General features: G+C 39.8%; 1 protein-coding gene and 1 pseudogene across 1 annotated transcript in view; both read right to left on the minus strand.

Moving 5' to 3' along the window:
* Positions 1–23,154, minus strand: part of ETF1 (eukaryotic translation termination factor 1) — a 29,676-nt gene that overhangs the window by 3,916 nt on the left and 2,606 nt on the right. Inside the window, exons 3-8 of the mRNA XM_037061352.1 lie at positions 7,377–7,552; positions 6,866–7,005; positions 2,771–2,909; positions 2,241–2,431; positions 881–1,010; positions 163–318 (exon numbers count right to left, since the gene is read on the minus strand). Of these exons, the coding sequence (XP_036917247.1) occupies positions 163–318; positions 881–1,010; positions 2,241–2,431; positions 2,771–2,909; positions 6,866–7,005; positions 7,377–7,552 (932 nt within the window). The remainder of the gene's footprint in view (positions 1–162; positions 319–880; positions 1,011–2,240; positions 2,432–2,770; positions 2,910–6,865; positions 7,006–7,376; positions 7,553–23,154) is intronic.
* LOC118997145 (60S ribosomal protein L7a-like) lies at positions 13,215–14,038 on the minus strand (annotated as a pseudogene).

Here is a 23,154-nt window from a genome sequence, read left to right on the forward strand (position 1 = left end):
GAGACTATGTAGGAATATGCTACGGAATGATAGAGATGGGAACGAGGTACAGATCTGCCTTCTCGTTGCTCCTACATCAGCCATCTCTCCTAATCTCCACCCCAGGATTCCTGAATACACAGGTCAGTAACAAATAGTAACCTGATTTTCTAATTCTCATACCTTCTGTGCCTTGGCAGTGAAGAACGTATCTCATTATATCCAGATTTTCATAGACTATTAGAATTTCTACAGCTCCCATTTCTAAAGCCTTTAGTGTGTCTTCAACTCCAAAACAGTACTTTCCCGTGTCCTGGCTGATTTCATCAAAGTATCGCCCTGTGATTAGGGACAGGTTAATAAGGACATATATTAAAGTTTTCTTTGTAGATACACTCTCTCTTACACTCAAAAATCAGAGATAGAGATAAAAGGGAAGGGAGGGAGGGAGGGAGGTAAAAGCCCAACCTAAAAATGAGCAAGTGCCCCAAATCAGTGACAAATGATACCACTGGCTGAAGCTACAGAAACCGACTCTAAAGCAGCAATATGGGCCAAACAAAGAATCATTTGGAAATGTGTGTGCTCAGTTAAGTCAGAAACAAAGCCAAACGGCCACACTAATCTTTAATCCAGGCTCTCTACCACTCTATTACAAAGAATGATTAACATGGGAAGTAAGACTAAAATAGGGTTCTTACTGTCAAAGGGTAAAAATAATGGAAATATAAACATATTATTAGACCTAATGACTAAAGGAGGACTAAAAATGATTCCACTGAGGAAGATCTTACATAAAAATGCTAAATCTTCCTCTTACCTTTTCAGCGCTGTTTCATATAATCATATATATACATATAAAAACATTTCACATAATAAGTAAGTTGCATTTCACTGATACCTATTAATTTCTTCTCTTGAATAAATTTCACGTTGGAGAGGACTTCAGTAGATAACTCAATAGCTTGGTTGAATCCATTTTCACCACCATAGGATATATCAACTAATTTTAAAACTTTTGATTGCAACCTCTGACACACACAAAAAAACATAATTAGTACTTCAAAAACACCTTCACCAAGACCCACTACTTCTTTTCTTCTTCTTTCAAATAGTATTTATTTATTTATTTATTTTTAGAGAGGGAGGAGGGGGGAGAAAGAGGAGGAGAGAAGCACTAGTCGGTTGCCTCTCACATGCCCCCAACCACAGACCTGGCTGGCAACCTAGGCATGTGCCCTGACTGGGAATCAAACCCATGGCCTTTCAGTATTCAGGATGATGCCCAATCTACTGAGCCACACCAGTCAGGGCAAGACCCACTACCTCTTAATGGCATGCAAAACTCAGCAACATGATCAGTGAAGTCTAAGGAGGAAGAATATGGGGAAAGAGCCCAATTTATTCATTAACTTAAATTTCAGTGAGCAACAATGCCAGGATATACTTCCCCAGCTAATCGTATCACAAATTCTATTAGACCTATAAGAGGCTAACTTATGAAATATAAACAAAACTTGCCCTGGCTGGTGTAGCTCAGTGGATTGAGCGCGGGCCTGCGAACCACATGATCCCGGTTCAATCCAGTCAGGGCACATGCCTGGATTGCAGGCCAGTTCCCAGCAGGGGACTCATGAGAGGCAACCATACATTGATATTTCTCTCCTACTCTCCTTCCCTTCCCCTCTAAAGATAAATAAATAAAATCTTAAAAAATATATAAACAAAACTAAACTGCTTGTGAAGGAAAGGGAGAATAGTTTCTGCTACCCAAGTGTTAAGTAAGGTACAAGACAGCTTCTTTGGTGAGCTTCTACTATAATGTTACCACCCCTCTCCCCACGAGAACACTTTGGGAATGTGTTTTATGGCTGAGCCCATGCCATGAAGCAAAAGATCTTTCTGAACTAAATGATTTAGGCTTAATTAGCTGTCATATTACTGCTTTACTTACCTCCAAGAATAAATCAGAAAAAGAAAAAAACAGCTCCTAGTTTCTTTGAAACCAAACTCCATTTTAAAGCCAAGTATGGCAACCCACTTGACCATGGGCCTCTCCACAGGACCAGAAAGATCCTAGCTAAATATGGTTGCTTTCAAAAGAAAAAATGTCCCTACAAGCGAAGGGGAATATTTCCTAATAAACACCTGAAATCTGCTAACTCAGAGATAGTAAAAAGAAAGATGTGCATGTCCTGGTGCTCAGAGGACCCACTACTACTCCCACCAGAAAATTACCCAATGGAGCATTTACTTCTCACCTGATCGAACATATCAGATTGACTTAGTTCAGTTTTAAAGTCAGCTGATCCAGCTAAAACGAGGCCAGCCACATTCACTTTGTCCCCAGAAATGAAGAGCTGCACAGCAGTCTCAGCTACTTTCCGAACATAGTTATGTCGCTTCTCCATTCTTAAACGGGCAAAACGCAAGGCTGACTGACCTCCTCTACCTTTGACACAAAAGTGGTAAGAGGGAAAAAGTCAATTATTAACTATAAGATGCCCTACTAATTAAAAACTAACTAAATAATTATGCTCTTACTCCAAAACAAGGACAACAAGAAAAAACACTATTTCTTCAACTAAATTGGTTTGGCATAAACTTTTACTTGTTTTCAGAGAATGACTACTAATTCTCTTGTCCAAAGAACAACCATAAACGTCACTAAGTCACATTTCAAAATACTTCCTCTATCATCTAGATCTCCAACCCCCCACCCGCCCCACACAAGTTGTTTCCTTATTGCCAGACACAAAGCAAATAGGCTCATATTCTCTTACTGTATTACCATGTTTCTTTGGGAGATCCACAGTGAATTTGTGCAGGACTTCTCTTGTGTTTCCTTGGAGTGTGCCAAAAAGTGCACCACTACCATCTATTACAATGAAGCCAAACTTGCTATCATCTGAAAGTAGTGCTGTAAGAGCCTAAAAAGCAAACACAAGTTTCATACAATCAACCCCAAAACTTTGATAAGGTCAAGACAAATTCTGAAAGGACATATACAAGCCCTTTCACCCAACTCAGAATGGTATGAATACCACAGAAAAGCCATTTTATGAAGTGATTTACAGACTTCAGCTATCAATATGTAACACAGAAAAATCTGAATTCCTGATGCAGGAAAAAAAGACAATGATATTGACATGAAGGCTTTCAAGAAAAATGACCTGGGCACATGATTACAAAATCCAGAGTTACAGGCTACAAATTCTTTCTAGTGGATTTAGACTAATGGTAGTGTATAAACATAATGTTCAAATTATGAGTCTAACCTCCAAAAGTTGACTTTCTGTTACCATGAATGACTCCAACATTAATAGAAGTTCTCATTACAGCAAACATCTTGTAAATCACCTCTAGAGTACACGAGAACAAAACCCAGAAACAGTCTATGGAAAGATCTAGTTTGGAAATGTTTCTGTAACTCCTATGTCTTAAGCATCATCAATGACATCAAGATATAAAACTCAATTTAGAAAAACTATTAAAATATTTTATTTATCTTAGGGGAAGGGAGGGAGAAAGGGAGAAACATCAATGCGTGTTTGCCTCTTGTGTGCCTCTTACTGAGGACCTGGCCTGCAACCCAGGCATGTGCCCTGACTGGGAATCGAACCGGCGACCCTTTGGTTTGGCAGGCCAGCGCTCAACCCAGTGAGCCCCACTAGCCAAACCCCATAGCCACCCCCTTCCCTCTGGCTATGACCAGACTGTTGGGTCTACAGGTCATGCATATGTATTCTGTGGCCAATCCCCTCACCTTCTTTCATCCAGCCACCTCTCTGTTTTTATTTTGTTTATTAGATTCCACGTATAAGTGAGATTATATGATACTTGTCTCTCTCTGACTGGCTTATTTCACTTAGCATATAATCTCCAGGTCCATACACACTGCTGTAAAAGGTAAGAGGTCCTCCTCCTTCTTCTTTTTAAATGGCAGTGTAGTATTACATATGGAAACAAACCACAGCTTTTATATTCACTCATTTACTGATAGGCACTTCGGTGGTTTCCAGATCTTGACTATTTTATTCTTTAAAAGACTTTAATTAATTAATTAATTAATTAATTATTACAGAGAGGAGAAGAGTAACATTGATCAGTTGCCTCTCGCATACCCCCCCAACTGTGGAATTGGCCAGCAACCTAGGCATGTGCCCTGACTGGGAATTGAACTGGCAACCTTTCAGTTTGCAGGATGATGCTCATCCCACTGAGCCACACCAGCCAGGGCAGATCTTGGCTATTTTAAATAACGCTGCTACAAACATAGGGATGCATACATTCTTTTTAATTGGTGTTTTGGGATTCTTAGGATATAGTCCCAGAAGTGGAATCACTGGGTCAAAAGGAAGTTCTATTTTTAATTTTTTGATGGAATTCCATACTGTTTTCCATGGTGGCTGCACCAGTCTGCATTCCCACAAACAGTGAACTATATGGTTCCCTTTTCTCCATATACTCACCAGCATTTGTCAACAAAACTCAATTTTACTTAAAAGGTATTACAGCTACCGATTCTGAATTTTTACGGGGAAAGCTCTCCTTCTGGGCTAGCTTAATATCCCTGCATTTCTGCCTCCTGAAAAAGCAAATAGTTAAATAGTCCTGAGACTCACAAATGGGCAAGGATTTTCATAAAGGAGCTTGAATACTATAGTCTTAGTAGATAACTAATTGCTAGGTAGCAGCCTGTTTATCCATTCCATTTTTTAAAAGATTGTATTTATTTATCTTTAGAGGGGAAGGGAAGAAGAGAGGGAGAGAAATATCAATGTATGGTTGCTTCTCATGTATTCCCTGCTGGGAACTGGCCTGCAACCCAGGCATGTGCCCTGACTTGGGAATCGAACCGTGATCCTGTGGTTCGCAGGCCCGTGCTCAATCCACTGAGCTACGCCAGCCAGGGCTATCCATTCCATTTTAACTAAGGAAGAAAATAGCTTCTTCAAGAACTTGACTAGATGAGCACAGGCCTGTGAACCAGAGGATCACGGTTCGATTCCCAGTCAGGGCACATGCCTGGGTTGCAGGCCAGTTCCCTGCAGGCCAACTCCCAGCAGGGAATGCACGAAAGGCAACCATACATTGATGTTTCTCTCCCTCTCTCCTTCCCCTCTAAAGATAAATAAAATCTTAAAAAAAAAAAAAAAAGAACTTGACTAGAAAGCAAATTAATCCCTAAGAATCAAACAAACCATGCTTGATAATTAGCACTAAGACATAAATATTGCATATGTTAAAATTTTTATACCCTGGCTGGTATGGCTCAGTGGACTGAGTGCTGGACTGTGAACCAAAAGGTCGCTGGTTTGATTCCAATCAGGGCACACGCCTGGGTTGTGGGCCAGGTCCCAGTAGGGGACACGTGACAGGCTACCACGTACTGGTTTCTTCCCCCCTCTCCCTCCCTTCCCCTCTCTCTAAAAATAAATAAATAAAATCCTAAAAAAAGGTAAAATTATCCCCATTAAACAGGACATAAATTGTGTCGTACAGTGTGTGCCACATTCATATCTAGTTATTGACATATCAATTAAAGCGAACATAAAGCTGGCAAGAATAAATGGTACTTTGGAAGATGAAGCTAACTTAGTAAGTTAAAGCTAGATAACATGAGTACCAGGTACTATTTAATTCAACAAGATTCAAAATCTGCTTTCATCCAATCAGACACAGGTAAATGGGAAAGGGTGGCGGGGGGCCACCAGTGAAGGTAGAGACCTCTACACACAAGAGAAGAACAGCCTCAACCATCTATGCAACCAATCAAGATCCAACTGGAATTGGTCTTCCTGTTGAGTTAGCAAAAATCACCCATTGCAAACTACGTCGACAAATGTCAGTTCTAATTCCACTGTAGAGATTTTCCCTTATGTTGATGAAAAGCCAAGAGGCTGAACCAGTAGCCAGCTGCGAATTCCTGACCGTTCTACTGTTGACTGATTTAGGTCACTCTAATGAGGTTTCTTTTCCACCCTTAAAGTTCATCTTCTGGTAGCTCTGTCACTCAAAAGTTTTATGTGGAGAAAAAAACAAAAAACAAAAGGTTCAAGGAATATAGGCAAGTATCATGGATACATAGGGTAAAAGGGAGCTCATACGGCCAATTATTTCTTCATCTCTAATTAGTTCTCCAAACCTAGCTTATTAGCACTTTACTCAAACATGCTGAATGATGTCTTTTAGTGTGTCATCATAAATGTAAACTCTTATTTTTTGAAAACAGCCAGCCTTAGCCCTGACCAGTGCAGCTCAGAGCATCAGCCTGGGAACCAAAAGGTCACTGGTTCAATTCCTGGTCAGGGCACAGGCCTGAGTTGCAGGTTCAGTCTCTGGTCAGGGTGTGTGTGGAAAGGCAACTGATCAATGTTCTTCTGTTACACTGAGGTGTCTCTCTCACATCATGTTTCTCTCCCTCTCTCCCTTCCTTCCCCTCTCTCTAAATAGAAATCAGTAAGTAAATCCTTTTTTAAAAGAAAATAGCCAGACTTATATATACTTCCCCACCATGAGAACATGGTGACACAAAAATTTGTACACATATGTTCAAAGTAGCATTAGTCAAAATAGCCAAATAGTGGAAACAATGCCCATCAACGGATGAACAGATAAATATGGCAAATATCTAGTAATACAAAGGGGTGAAGTACAGCTACATGCCACATCATAAATGAACCTTGAAAACATGCTAAGTGAAAGAATCCAGTCACAAAAGGCCACTACAAGCAAATCCAAACAGGTAAAAAATAACAGTGGTAGCCCAGAGAGAAGGGATCTTGGGGTGGGAAAATGGAGAATGGGAATGATCAATCAATCACTGATGGGTACGGGATTTCTTTTTGGTGTGATGAAAATATTCTGTGCTTGAACTTCTTACCTCTGTGTGGAATTTGTTGTCACACAAATACAATGATGTATTAATTGGTTTGAAAGGTTCGAAGTCAATGTTGACTTTCTTTTCCTTTCCTTCTTCTGTTACAATTGTACCACAGTAAACAACCAGGCCATTTGGAGGTACTGCAAAGAACACAAACAATTTCTCTACTTAAACCCACAGCTAATTTCCCCCCATTAATAGAAAATATACCCACAGCCTACAGCCCATACCCTTTAAGTCATAATTTAAATAAAGCAAAAATATCTACAAATCTTTTAGGAAAAATTCTATCCTGGATTTTGAAACTTACTTGAGATGTTTTAATACTAATACTACTTGACCTTCAAACAAGAACAAAAAAGGTTAAATTCCAAGGTCAAACAGACACTGCTGAGAAAGTTGACTAAAGGAAACATTAGTGACCAAAAGCATCATGGCAGGATTAAGGTAGAACATATCAATATAACCAAGACAAACAAAGCAGGGGGAAAATGAGAAAGCTCCAGATTACCTTTGTTATAAAGTTTGAGTCTTTGTTGTACAGATGTAATGGCTCCCAGGACTGAAAGGCGGTTTACTCGAGACTTAATGTTAGAGGCAGTTCCAAACTCATCAGCTAACATTTTTGCCACTCGTGAAATCTGGTCTTTGGGAGGAATGATCAATGATATCATACTTGTGCCATTGCTGTGGAAGAAAGAATAACACCAGAGGATCAAGAACCACATAAGCAAAGGGTTTAAATTCATGTGTATCATTAGTAAAGGCAACTAGAGTGAGATTTTCTTAAAATAGTCACTCTCAAAGTGACCAGGAAGATAGGGACCATACCAGTGTTATCAAAGAGCTAAAACACACACTTCCCTTTTAACAGCAGCTCTTAACCTTGGCTGTACAGTAAAACCATATGGGGAGATCATTCTAGGTGGTTCCTTTTCAAAAAAAGGTTCTTGTAAGTTGCATTCCTTAAAGTATTGTTCTCATCTCTGATTTCTACTTAGTTTAGGAAATGCAAATGTAATGAGCTCTCATTAATAACCAAAAGCATGGAAAATTACCACTTACAAGATTATTTAGATCAAGTGGACTTTAGGCAACCTAGACACAGAAAAAGGAGAGTGACTGCCAACATGGGATGGGGAATATCGGGTAATGGTGATAAGGGGGTGGTGGTGGCGATTTTGGGCTGATGAAAATTACACAGTGGTGATCATTGCAAAACTCTGAGAGAAACAAAACAAAAAACCAACACAAAAACCCCCAGTGAATTGTACACTTTAAAAAGGGGGTAAATTTTATAGTATGTAAATTGTATCTCAATAAAGCTGTTATTTAAAAAATCAATGTGAAAGACTCAGCACACAATACGATACCTTCCTCTTAAGGTCTCTTGGTCTCTTAACTTGACAGCTTACTAAGAGTCACAGAATGGTTCTTTGTGAGAAATGTTAGTTTGTGTTTTAAAAAACTGAATTATCAATTTTATAGTAACAGGCAGCAATAGAAACAGAAACTAATCTATACCACACATATACTTAGGAAATTCAAAGCCCCAAATCTGCCCTGACCAGATCTAATGGTTGGCTTTTCAGTAATGCCTACAGTATAAATTTAGCTGATTTGTATTTTGAAGGCAAAACCTGATCTGAGCCAAAGCATGCTAAAATAATGATAATCATTTTACAAAATGTTTCCACTTGTTACTTCCTGAGATTGGTATAGATCATACCCTCAAAGGTTATGACAAGTTTAATCATTGCACAGAATCAGTATCATGGGGAAATGGGTGAGGGCTTTCTTTAGGTGATTGGGAAGACTGTCAAAAATACCTAAATATTCCAATAATCACTGAGCTTGCATAATTTCACAGTAGTCCAATGCGTCAAATTAATAGAATCTCACATATACAGTGGCCAATGGAAGCTGGCAAGAAGAGTAAATTAGAAAGATGGGTATAATGGGCTTATGTGCCAAGTGACTAGTAAGAAAGATGTGAAGGAGACAGGGGAATAGTAACAAAAATTAGAGAAAACCCCTGTATTAGCTCTGTAATTATAGGTGTTTGAAAACGGAAACATCTTCATATAGTAGACTTAATTTACAAGTATCCTGGAATTTGTTTCTCCTCAGCATTAGCACTAGAACAGGACCTCATCTACAAAAGTCCCCGCCTTCTAAAAGATTTTTCCTAGTAGTAAATCCCACACCTCCTCTTGTCAGACAAGTTTTCTTTACAAATAGACAAGCTTTCCATTACCAAAATAGTTACTCTTAGATTGCCAACGCATATCTCCAAAACTAGCGTTGTTTCTGTTGGGTTTTCTACTTAAAACCTAGAGGCTGGTTCAAAATCTTTGTGATACTTTCCCTAATGAAACAGTTGATTAATGACAGTGCCAGGTAAAGCACGGTGTGTGCTCTGCTGCCACCCCTTGGATGGGGGAGTAAGTATTCTAGCCAAACCAGAGGATCAAGCAAATTTATGATATGCAATTTCAGTTGTCATCACTAACACCAAAATGATCATAAAACAAAGCTGGTTCCAAGATACATTTCATATAAATCTCCAAAATACCAAAACTGACCCATAGTTATTTCTTCACTTGTACGTTATTCCCAATATTCAGATCAGCTACAATTTCAATATAGTACTGACGAACCAGAGTGACCCCAAACAATCCTTTATTTGTGTGTGTGTGGGCGCATGCACACCCCCCCCACCCAGAGTCAGGTGTATTGCTCTTTAAAATGTTTTTCATTTTAATTTTCATGGCATAACTCCATAAAAGGAACTTTTAAAAACCAGGACAGACTGCCCAGAAATCAAAAGACCAGACACAAATAAAATTCTATCTGTGGCCTCGTTCCAGTTTCTGAACTAGATATAAAAAGAATTCCCAAATAAAACAAACCAGTATCTTTTATTACAAAAACAAAACAAAACCCAACAACAGCAGCACCAACAAGCTCTTTACAGTTAGTAAGTGTCCTCTGTCCTTTCTTTAGGCAGTGATATATACAAACTCCTTTTCTTCCAGTAATTTATTTTGCTAGGCTTCTATAGAGAAATTTCAACAAAAACAACAACAAGCCTTTTTGATAATTTTTTCTGGAGTTATGAGAAACCCTACAGCCTGAGGAGGAGAAAAGAAGTTTGCTCTGGGAGTGGCTGGCAGCACTGGGCAAGACCCCAGTGTTGCCAGCCACAGACATGGTCTAGACTGTAGGTGCCATCTACCCGTCTCTACAAGGGGTTGTCAACTCATGCAAATGTATAGTATGAAAATATACAAGACAGTGAAAAAAGAAGATGGGTAAGTTTGAATACTGACTTTACTGGAAGCTTGTGCTTCCTTTCAGATGAACAATTCTCAAGAGCACATTTCTTCACCCTAGAGAGGCTCTTGGAATCTTTAGGGACCAAGGGAGTTATTTCTCAAAAGGGCTGTTTTCAAAAGCTGACGTGCTCTGATTTACTGAGTAGTTTCCTAGGAGATGGAGCTAGCAAACAGGCAATTAGTAGGGAAAGGAATGAGAAGGGGCTATAAGGATAGCAGGAGCAAAGGCTCAGAACTCAGAGAAGAGGCACCAAACCTCAAAGGACAGAAAGTATGGGAGCCTTTGAGATCTTTCCCCCAGCATATGTTGTCAGTTTGCTCAAATAAACTCTTGCAAAGATTCTAAAAAACCCCAAAAGGATGGAAAAAGTTTGAGGATAGAGAGGATGTTGGGACAAATTAACTGAGTGAACCCAAAACACCTGAAGGAAATCCTTAAAGCAAAATAAACATGTGGAGAACAAAGCAAGGATTTAAAGATAAGCAACGATTTACTTCCTACTGCAGATAGATTAAGAAGATAAGCATTCATTAAGCAACTTTACTGCATAGTCACCAGAGCTGGGCAACCTTATACTCACATCCCAATGACTTCTGGAGAAAACAAAGTAATGAAAACACCTAAAAACATAATATTGTTACAGGATTCCACTTAAAAAATGGTTTGTAAGTACCGCTGCAAAAAAAAAAAAAAAAAAAAAAAAAAAAAAAAAAAAACGTAGATTTCTACCAAGTTGCTAAATCTGAAACACTACTCCAAGTTAGTCTTGGCCTCTCACTCTTTTTGAATTCTGACTGATGTTCAAAAAACTACCCTCACGCCCTGGCCGGGTGGTTCAGTTGGTTGGAGCATTGTCCTGTGTATCAAAAGGTCACGGGTTTGATTCCCGGTCAAGGCACATACCTAGGTTGTGGGTTCAATCCCCAGTTGGGGCATTTACAGGAGGCAACTGATCAATGTTTCGCTCTCACATCTATGTGTGTGTGTCTCTCTCTCTAAAAATGAATAAACATATCCTTAGGTGAGGACTAAAAATAATTACTCTTCACCAGTTTCCCTTTGTGACGCTCCCTACCCCATCTGGGGGAAATCCCTCGTCTGTGGGTAACCTTAAAAGTTTCTGAATTCATCTTTAATACAAGATACTTTGCTGGCAAAGAGGAAACAAGTATTATTAAATGCATGGCTGCTTCTTTAAATTTAATCTCTGAGGTTTTCGTATATTGGGTTCAATACAAGGAGGTTAAAGGTTTTTTTCCAGGAAAGTTTCCAAACAAAATAAACACTCATTTACCCCACAGGCAAGCCAATCAAAGTTGTTAAACCAGTTTGTGTCAACACCAAAATAAAACCAAGGAAGATGAGTATTTCATTATAAAGCAGATTGAACGACTCCAGGAAAGCACAAGAAATAAAGCCAAAGAGCTGCTGACTACATATGCAAACTACACCCTTTTAAATTTTAATATTTTTCACCTGCTCTTCAGCTTTGTCACCATATCCCTTTTCTAAAATCAAAGGCACTCATTCCAGAGTCAGTGAATTATGAGGCACAGCAATGACTGACATGCAGGTTGTAAAAATTGGGAAAAGCAAGACACAACAAACAATGTGCTCTAAAGTAAGGCTTCCAGGGACCTCTGCTCTCAGATTCTTTCTTGTTCTCATTTTAGGGACACTTTCCCTTATCTAAGAAGGGTTCACGAATGCTTCCAACTAGAGGTCTAACTTCTGAGAAATAAAACAGCTGGGAGACAGGAAGTAGTTGTAAATAGACTAAATATGGAGAATAAAAAAAAAAGACAAAACTCAGGGAAGGAAGAGAATTAAAAAAAAACAACAACAGCTGATAGCTTTTTTCCCCTTTCACTCTCAAATAGACTGTTGAAGGAAGAGTCTCCCCTGGGTTGGGAGGTTAGGGTAGTACCACCAGTTACTCATCCAACCCAAGGTTTCATGGCCCCTGAGCACTAGTAACAGGGTGAACATTCATTCCGTCCCTGGAATTGCCAGGACTAAAAGGCCTCTAAGGAAGAAAACTTAAGGTAATTGAACAAGGCTTGGGCTGTGGTGTCTGTGTGTCTGTAACCTGAGTCCCAGACTTTGGATGCAAGGTGCCTTTTGGTCAGTCCTAATGACAGAAAAACAAGAAAATGTATTAAGCACTCTTTGACCTGTAAATATGTTATGAAAGCTCATCAATTAAAATCACTCAAGAAAACTTTGGAAAGGTAAATGTAAAAACATGTGGTTTTCTCAAGCTTGTCCACTGACTATTTTAAACGATTTGCCCATTTAAGAATGGAGAACCGACCTTGAATCCTTGGGAGAGTTTTCTAAAACAAAACAAAACAAAACAAAACAAAACAAAAAGAAACAAAAACAAAAAACCCTAAAATACCAAAAAAAAAACCAAACAAACAAAAAAACAATCTAGATACAAAAAGACAGCCCCCTTTCCATTATTCTAATTCAATAGCTCTCGAATAGGGAAAGTGAGGGCGGTGATTGTGGGTGAGAGGAAATCTCAATTTTTAAATACAATCAGATAAATTCTAATGCACAACTAGGACTGAGAATAAATGTGTCTGACTTGCTTTCTACACCTTTAAGATGTCTTGACCAGCTGAAGTCAGAGAGATTGCACAACCTCACCGGCCCCCCTCCCCGCCAAAAAAGAAAATTCACAGGTATCTGCTGTCATTTACTCTAGCACTAACCACCAGTGAATTGTCAGGGCTCAGAGATGTCCAACCTTTTCTAGCCAGAACACTTCCCTATGAAATGTCCTGCCATCCATCTCATCACCCTGATATAATAAAAATAAAATTACTTTCAGGTTAAGATCAGGAACATTTTAGAGACTGCCGACTACACTCTCTAAGTGGAATTTAGAGTATCTGCTCTCCAAGGAGCTTTCATCTCAATGTCTCTTCCTCCTACCCCTACCTCACACTGGCTGAAGAACCTTTATTACTTTTATGCACAGAAAACTCAACAGTGTACACTTTTATCCCAGCTTGGCAATGTGAGCCACTGACTCTGGGCCGAGGAAGCTGCCTCCCCAGTAGCAGCAGATCTCATTATATGTCATTGTAACTGGTCCTGAGAGCTTCCATCAGCTTAGCCAGAGCTCCTTTGTCTTCCTGTGGACTAGATGTCCTATCCTGACATTCCGCTTGGTAATGCAGTAGGGAACCATTTTACAGTACAGGACAGGCAGGTCAGCTTGATGGGATCCACGTCACGTACAATCAAACAGCTGGGACTTCTTGTTCTCCACCAGGGTGGTGACAGTGTTAACCCCTGCTTGAAAGACAGATAGCCTCTTGGTGGGGTCATCCCGTTTGCTGGCAGCTTTTTTCTCAGCCAGGGGCCAACAACCTCTGGTCTGTACTTGTGGGTCAGCTTAAGCAGTTGAGCAGCTGTTTGGCAGCCCAAGACATGGGTCAACTGGTTAATGGCAGGAGGCACTTTCAGACACACAGAATAGCCCTTTGTTGCTGCAGCCTAATGTAGTAAATTTATCTGAAAAGTGGGTAAGGTCCCTTTTCAGTGGGATGTCCTGTCCAATGCCAAAATTCTTGGATCGTTTCTCAAATAGGGGATTGATTTAGTTCTGTTTCATGACAGCCAGGGCCAGTGCCACCTTCTTCCCCACAGCCTTCTTTCCTTTCAGCATCTGGTTAGTGCCTAGGATATGGATGGCTAAGGTTCCCACCATACTCTTTTCAGGCTCACGAAGAATAACCTAATCCTCAGATCAGCCCTGGCTGGTGTAACTCAGTGGATTGAGCACTGGCCTGAAAACCGAGAGGTTGCTGGTTCCATTCGCAGTCAGGGCTGTGGGCCAGGTCCCTAGCTGGGGGCATGGGAGGGGCAACCGATCAATGCATCTCTCATACATAGATGGTTCTCTCCCTCTCAATAAACCACCACCCCCCCCCCCACCACAACAACAAAACAACCAACCCTCAGATCAGTTCTGGAAGTTGATAAACTAGCCATATTAATACGGATCACCAGCTGAAAATCCCCTACTAATTTTTACAACCTATGTCCTTATTTATTATTCATCATGGGGTTTCCACTTTTCTTCTTTTACCAATTGCACAAAGCTGAGTTTAAACTCTGAGACTAAAGCAATTTTTTTGATACGAGTTTAATATGGGAACAGAATAGGAGGGTGGTTATGAGTGAGCAAAGCTTTTAAAATCAGACAGATTTTGGTTCTTGTCCTATTCTATCTGTGTGACATAGGGAAAATTACACAAATCCCTTTGGGCCTCAGTTTCTACTTACTTTACAAGGTCATGAGGATTCTGTTAAGACAGTATGTATCCACATCAAAGGAAATTATCAGCAAAATAAAAAGACAACCCACAGAAGAGGAGAACCTATTTGTTGATACATCTGATGGGGGTTAATATCCAACACTTATAATGTACTTATAAAACTCAACACCAAAAAAACTCCCACAAGAATCCAAATAAAAAATAGGCAAAGGACCTGAATAGACGCTTCTCCAAAGAAGACATACAGATGGCCAATAGACATATGAAAAGATGCTCAATGCCACTAATCATCAGAGAAATGCAACTTAAAACCACAATATCACCTCACAATGGTCAGAATGGCTATCATCAATAAATTAACAAACAAGTGCTGGGGAGGATGTGGAGAAAGGGGAACCCTTTTTACAGCTGATGGGAATGCAGATTGGTGCAACCATTGTGGAAAGTGGTATAGATACCACAAAAAAATTAAAAATGGATTTGCCTTTTGACCCAGTGATTCTACTTCTGGGATTGCTGGGTCAAAGGAAACCCAAAACCACAGTAATTCGAAATAATATAAGCACCCTTATGTTCACTACAGTGGTATTTACAATTGCCAAGATATTGAAGCTGCCCAAGTGTCCATCAGTAGATAAGTGGATAAGACAACCATGATACATTTACACTATGTAATACTACTCGGCCAAAAAATAAATAAATAAGAATAAAATAAAATAAAATAAAAATAAAAAATTTTTTGCCCTTTGTGACGGCATGGATGGACCTAGAGAACATCATGCTAAGTGAAATAAGCCAGTCAAAGAAAGACAGATACAGTTTGACTGCACTCCTATGTGGAATCTAATGAACTGAATAAGCAAAATAGAGACAGACTCACAGACAGCAGATTAACAGCTATTGGGGGAGCGAGGTTAGTGGGTGGAGGGATAGAGCAAGAAAGGACAAAGGACTCATGGACATGAAGAACAGTGTGGTGACTGCAGGAGGGAAAAGGAGGCTAAATGGTAATGGAAAAATACACTAAAAAATTTTAAAAAGATGAATATATATCAAATGCCTAACATGGCTATACAGTGCTGGTATATACTAGGTAGTGTGCACTAAATGGTAACTAGATGGAACTCTAGCTCCTTGTCCCCCACCCTCTGGCCCTTTAATAGCATAAGTCAGAAAGAATTATAGCACAGTTAGAAGGGGGGGAAAGGTACTGTTAATTGGTGTTGGAAGTGTTATTTGAATCTCAGTAAGCAGAGAAAAGAGGAGAGAGAAAATGCATGTGAGCTGACCTTGTGGTAATAGGTGGTGATCACCTTTACTGGATTACAGGACTTGCTAAAATTTCCCACAGAACAAATGCCCCAAACCAAAAATATACTTCAAATCAATACGGACAGAACACCCAGAACTATCTTGTAATTTATGAGGGAATAAAATTCATTCCCCTCTTAAACTTTAAACAGTTATATAAAAGCTTAAGTGGGCTCTGTGTTTTGATAAACCCAGAATCAGTCACTTCAAAGATTTGATCTGTTTTCTCTTCCACCAAGTATGAAACACATTGCTTATACTAGGTCTATACAAGCCTCCTGAGGGCAGAAATCGTTTTAGCATTTAGTGGAAGTTCAAACATTTGATGAATTCCTAACATAAAGCAGCCCCTACCCTAGAGGACAGAATAACTCAGCTGCCCCAAAATATTTTAGCAGAAAAGTTTACAAAAGTTCATTTTAGTATTATCCTTGAAAGCACCAGGATTACTTATTTACTCAAAACAAAAATGTGTATGTCTGATGGGGTATTATTTTTCTACAAATACAGGCATTTACTTTGTCTTTAAAAAATGTTAACAGCTTCACAAAACTAACCTAGTGGAATATTCCACCAGGGAGCAGCAGAAGCTGGAAAACATCCCTAGCCTTCTCACATCAGTGCAAAGCCAGGAGATATCAATCACAACCAGCATTAGGAAATCACTACCAGTGTTCTACACGGGGCCCTATAAATAAAAATCCATTTTGTATCTTTCTTGACCACTACGTAAGTACGATTCAAATAAAACAAAAGCCATTACCTTCCTGTTAATCTTTTCATATACATATAAGCTTCTGGGGAGGGATTTTAAAATGATTTATTTCCTTCATCATGGATGCTCATTTAGAACAAACATGTTTAAGACCCAAGTTTTTCCTAGGATATATCTGCAAACAGCACACCTAGTTTTTTCTTTCTTTGAAAAAATTGTTAAGTATTAATAAAGAGAAGAAAGAGGAGAGAAACATCGATGTTGTTCCACTTAGATTTTCAATGACTGACTCTTGTACGCACTCTGACACGGGGACTGAATCTGCAAAGCTGGTGCATCAGGGTGATCCTCTAACCAACTGAACTACTTGGCCAGGGCTACCTGTTTTCCTTTTATCTTTGCTCCTCCATCCTGGGTCTTCTCTTTTTAAGAAGGGAGTGGGAGATGTTTCTATTTGGCAAAAGAAATACCAACCAAAGAGCAAGGGATAGTGTGGTATAATAGGGTCACAGGCTTTGAAGTCAGAAAAGTACAAACAGAATCTAGCAATGCCTCTTGTAAGTTGTGACAATTTCTTCATCCACAAAATGCAGTAATAGCTATCCTCAGAGCTGCTGTAAGGAGTCAAAATGCATGCTGTTCAACCAATCTTCAGAAAACGAGTTTCATTACTTGATTAAAACACAACTGTGCCATGAACCTCTAACTCAGTCTTTCCCGAGGATCCTCTCTGCTTAAGTGGAGTCATAAAGCCCTAAGATGACAGAAAAGGGGGTGGTTAGAAAGGAAAAGTTTATTTTTCAGATAAAATTTTTAAATGTCCAGAAATTTTAACATTTGGGGATCAGTACATTTTCATTACTTGCAAACTAAAGTTTATTTGGGCTGAAAGCAAACTGTTTGGGATGATTGTAACCTCTGTCATGCCAACTTTACCAACAAAGCATCCCTGTGCAAAGGATCTGTACTATTTCAATACCCTGACAGCTTACCAACCATCAACCAACACAAAGCTTTTGGACCTAATTTTAGGCTAATTGGCTTTTAATCAAGAATGAGTTTCAATTATAATTTCAAAGTTGCAGATCAGTTATACCTCCATTCCACCAAGGTACCAACTGTATCAGTCAAAAAAAACCAATGCCCAAAGTAACATTCTTTGACAATACTTGTCTCTCCTAGGAAATGTACCTGAGCAGTTACAAAATCTCTTCTGGTTTCTGAAACTTCCAACACTTTATTCAAATCATCTGCTTAAACTACACCTCCTTCAACATGTACTGTGTTATTCTGTACTAACTAATTTGGGGCTGAAAATGGTTCACACCACACCAGGGTTGTGTGTTAGACCACATTCTCATTGTTCACCCACTTCTTCCAAAATGTCTAGTGCCCAGCCCTGCCTGGTGTGGCTCAGTGGTCTGGGCATCATTCATTCTGCAAACCAAGGGGTCACTGGTTTGATTCCTAATTGGGGTACATGCCTCCTGGGTTGCAGGCCAGTTGGGGTTGTATGAGACAACCAATCAATATTTCCCTTATATAGCAATGTTTTTCTCCCTTTCCTCCTCCCTTCCCCTCTCCCTAAAAATAAAATCTTAAAACACAGCATCTAGTGCTCAACTCACAGCAGATGTTTGGGGAAGTTTGTGAGCTGACTAGTTAATAGCAAAAATGAATTTGTGGGCTTCATTTTTTATTTGCCTAGATGTGAGTCTGGGGAAAACCCAATTTAGAAGGCCACAGATAAGACATGAAAAGACAAACTTTTTTTAAAAAAGATTTTTATTTACTTATTTTTAGAGAGAGAAACACCTGACCTGGTCTGCAACCCAGACATGTACCCTGACTGGGACCCGAACTAGTGATCTCTAGGTTCACAGGCTAGTACTCAATCCACTGAGCCATACCAGTCAGGGAGAAAAGATAAACTTTTGTTTTGATTATTAGATCATTCTTCCAAAGGGGACCTTAGAACCCTGGCTGGTATGGCTCAGTGGACTGAATGCCAGCCTGCAAACCAAAGGGTTGCTGGTTTAATTTCTAGTCAGCACATGACTGGGTTGCAGGCCAGGTCCCCAGTAGGGGGTGCATGAGAGGCAACCACATACTGATGTTTCTCTCCTTCTTTCTCCTTCCTTTCCCCTCTAAAAATAAACTTAAAATCCTTAAAAAATAAAATAAAATAAATGAGACCTTAGAGCTCTGATTGAGGCCAGTCTGGGGACTGAGAGACTGCTGGTTTGATTCCCAGTCAGGGTACATGCCTGGGGTGCAGGCCAGGTCACCAGTTGGGGGTGTAAGAGAGGAAACTGATTGCTATTGCTCTCACACATCATGTTTCTCTCTTTTTCTCCCTCCTTTCCTCTCCTCTCTAAAAATAAATAAAATCTTAAACAAAACAAAAAACTGAAAACGAAAAGAAAACCAAAGGAGACCTTAGAAAAATAAATGAAGACTTGCAGGACCAATATCCCCAAGTTATCTGTATGACAAGAAGCAGTGTCAGGCATCTGAGAGTGTGAAGTCTTCTGAACTGGGTAGGAAGGATGATAACAAGAGTAAAGACGAAGTACTGGATGAAAAGCCACATGTCTGAAAACTGGTGTTAAAATAAAGATATAAAGTAACTTGGATGGTTAAAAAAAAAAAGACAAGCAAACACATAAAGACTCAGAAGGTACCTATCACATACAAATTAAGTAAATGAAAGAGAAAGAACTGGATTGAAACACGGAAAGCCTTAATGTCTTTTAATGTTTTCATCTACAAGAGAATAATAAAGTTATGGCTCTTAAACTCAATTATGTTTTGGGTTGAGAATAAAAGCAAAATCATTCTTTTTATTGATCTCCATTCATTTACATTCAAAGGAAGAAAAATATACCTTAAAAATAAAATCTTAAAAATTTTTTATTTACTTATCTTTAGAGGAGAAGAGAAGGAGAGGGGGAGAGAAATATCAATGTATGGTTGCCTCTCATGCGTCCCCTTGTCAGGCACTGGCCTGCAACCCAGGCACGCGCCCTGACTGGGAATCAAACTGCGTTTTTTTGGTTCGCAGGCCCACGCTCAATCCACTGAGCCCCATCAGCCAGAGCAAAATATACGTTTTGAGAAAGTGAGAAAATAAGAAAAAAGGGGATTTTCCTCTTCTAACAGACAACAGGAAAGGGTTCAAAGTGTGTCCAGTGGCATAAGACAAAGTTGTTATTAGAGGGAACTTCATTATGCTCTACGAGGACAATGCCTCAAAGTGAGAAACCTCATAATTTCTAACTGAAAGAAGAGCCTTGAATCTCCCTAATCCCTTCTCCCCCTCACTGAGAGCCAGCTGCTGAAGAATTAAGACACCTATAGAATGTACCCCGGGAGGTTATAGTCTGAGATTCCTGGAGAATATGCTGGACTGAAAAAAATTTTCTATTGTTCCAAATTTTCAGTTGGACAGTTCTAGCAGCTTATCTAGGAAAAAGAGTCCAATTTTTCCTTCTGACTCTTCAATAAGATTAAAAACAATTTAATCAGTCCTGCTGGAAAACTGACATTTAAAATTATCTCACAACCGAACACCTTCCCAGCACCAGAGGCTGCACTGAGGACATCAACCCCAAGCTCAAAGAAAAAGGGCCCTCTACTGAAAAGGGTCCAAGCTGGTGTGTGTGAGAGGTGGGGTGAGGGATGACCACCTACAACTCAAATTGCAGTAGGTCTTAAACGGTATTCTAATTAGGTACTCTTGCTTACCTAGGAGTGTGTCCAGAGTAGGCCTTCCTTTCCTGGAAGGATAAGTATATCTGGTATTACAATGAGAAGTCTGTCAAGAGTTGAAACTCAAAGAAAGTAATTGTTCCTTAGGTTTACAGGGCATAGAACACCATGACAGAATACTGGGGCTGTCAGGACAAGTTCAGAGTTGAGGAAGGCAGCCTGTGACACCTGAAGTGGACTGAGGAACACCACCACACCCTATCAAGTACACTCTTTTCTGCCCCTCTGGCCTTTACTGCCTCTGAAATTCATGGCCTTGAAAACATTCCAAGTATCATTTAAGTGAATGTTTTGTTAATCAACAATTTTCACTTGGGGAAGATACTCTAACACACTTAATAGTCTTTATTTTACTCAAATTATATTAACAATTTGTACATATTATTTGTAAGATTTTTATAAAACTATTCAAGGATTTCTCAAAATTACTTTTAATTGAACACAACGTAAGAAATTTTGTGGCGATACAAAAAGATTACATGGGCCCTGTCTGGTGTAGCTCAGTGGATTGAGCGTGGGCCTGCAAACCAAAGCATCGCGGTTTGATTCCCAGTCAGGGCACATGCCTGGGTTGCAGGCCAGTTTCCAGCAGGGGACACATGAGAGGCAACCATACATTGATATTTCTCTCCCTCTCTCTCTTTCCCTTCCCCTCCTAAGATAAATAAAAAAGATTACATGGTATAAGAATTCCCTGTGTAAGCCCTGGCTAGTGTAGCTCAGTGGATTGAGCGCGGGCCTGGGAACCGCAATTGCAGTTCGATTCCCAACCCAGGGCACATGCCTGGGTTGCAGGCCAGTTCCCAGCAGGGGATGCATGAGAGGCAACCATACATTGATATTTCTCTCCTTCTCTTCCCCTCTAAAGATAAATAAATAAAATCTTAAAAAAAAAAAAATTCCTGCGGGAGTGTTTTCGTTACCTATCAAAGAGTCCCTTTGGAGCACATCTGGGTTTATGCTAATTAAGTGACCTAGAGTTGGGCTCCTGGATAGCCTCAGGATGGGATTGGTCACCAGAAAAAAACAAGTGTATCCACGATTGGAACTTTCAGTTCCATCCTTGGGCCTCAGGGAAGGGGAAAGGGGAAGTGGCGTGCTGGAGATTAAGCTCTATGAAATTCCATACACTATATGGTGTACTGATCTTTCAGGCTGGTAAATACAGGTGGTGCACCCTAGTTCCAAAGGGGTAGAAGTACCCACAGCCAGACCCTTCCAGACCTTGCCCCATGTGTCTCTTCACCTAGCTGTCCACCTGGATCTTTTATAGTATCCTCCGTAATAAACCAGTAAACACAAATAATTTGTTTCCCTGAGCTCTGTGGGCAATTCCAGCAAATTAATGAACCCCAAATTTACAATCTGTAAGTCAGAAGTAGGGCAGTCTTGTGGTATTGAGTCCTTTACCTTGTGGGAACTGATGTTAATTCAGGTAATGTCAGAGTGAACTGAATTGTATGACACTTGGCTAGTAGCGGCTAAGAACTGGAGAACTGCTTGGTACAGGGGAAAAACTCACATACCTGGTTATCAAAATTCTTGAGAGAAGTAATTTCCCCGCGCCCCCCAGAGTTACGTTTTGAGGCAGGAGACAGTCACGTACAGCCAGGTAATTTCTATTTCCTTCAAAGTCAAGGTATCCAGAACTTATTTTTATTTCACTGATGTGACAGGGAGTGAGAGAGGGGAAAGGAGGGAGAAAGAAGGGGATGGGGGATGGGGTAGGAGGGGAGAGAGAGCAATAGAGATAGATAGACAGTATAGTTGTCCCACCTATCCATCATGCATTGGTTGATTCTTTCATTTTCCCTGATTGGGATCAAACCTGAAACCTTAGTGTATCAGGTAGATCTAACCAACTGAGCTACCCAGACGGGCTACAAATTATTTTAACTAAACAGTAAGCTTTAAAAATACCAAAAGATAAAAGACAAAAGATACCAACCAAATGAAGTTTACAAACTTCACTAATCTTCAAATGGGTTATCTGACCCAGCCCTTAATATACCTGAAATACACAAGGCTCCCTGCTGAGGGTAAGTGAATTATTTTTAACACCTACAGACATAACTTAGAGCAAATTAACCTTGTCTGTTCCTCTGTCACATTCACCACTGCTTTGGTTAGAATAGACCCTGGTTATGATTTTACTACCTGAATACCATAAAGTTTCCAACATATTTCTGGGACTATTTCTTGCTGGTTCAGTAAACATGAGGAAAACACAACCACCCAATCTCCCGCCTACCATTCACCGGCTTTAGTTTCTTATCCAGAATACCTGCAACCAGCATTCTATTCACTCGGCCTTAGTTCCGGGTTTGGTTAATGCACACATTTATCCTCATTAAACGAACAATAAAGAGTATACCAGGAGAAATCATAAATCAGGAACAACTTTAAGTGGGATTTATATAGCAAAAGAACTGGTTGGTTATTTTACTAGCACACAAACAGAAACATTCAACCAGACTTATCTGAAATGAAATAGGGATGTCCTACCCAACTTAAATTCAAGTTACACATGTAACACCCCTTTCAATTCACACAATTCTATTAATCCACCACTAAGTTTCACTAGCTATTGCTAATAAACACACGTGAACACAACCCCAGTCTTGTCCTGAAACCCAGATTGCCCCAATACACAGGTTCATTTTTGCTATCCAGTTTCTCCCTAAAGTCCATGACATTTCTCCTTAAAATATTCTGGCTCTGGGTAAATAAAAAACATTCTCACTGTACACTATGATAATCTGAGTCTGACTGTAATACAACTTGGCCATGAAAATATAACCTTGCAACAAACAAACAAAAAAGCCAATATGAACTGGGAAGCTCCTGAAGCAAACAGA

The sequence above is a fragment of the Sturnira hondurensis genome, unplaced genomic scaffold (genome assembly GCF_014824575.4).
Source record: "Sturnira hondurensis isolate 20B ecotype Veracruz unplaced genomic scaffold, ASM1482457v3 Scaffold0001120, whole genome shotgun sequence".
Classification (NCBI taxonomy): domain Eukaryota; kingdom Metazoa; phylum Chordata; class Mammalia; order Chiroptera; family Phyllostomidae; genus Sturnira; species Sturnira hondurensis.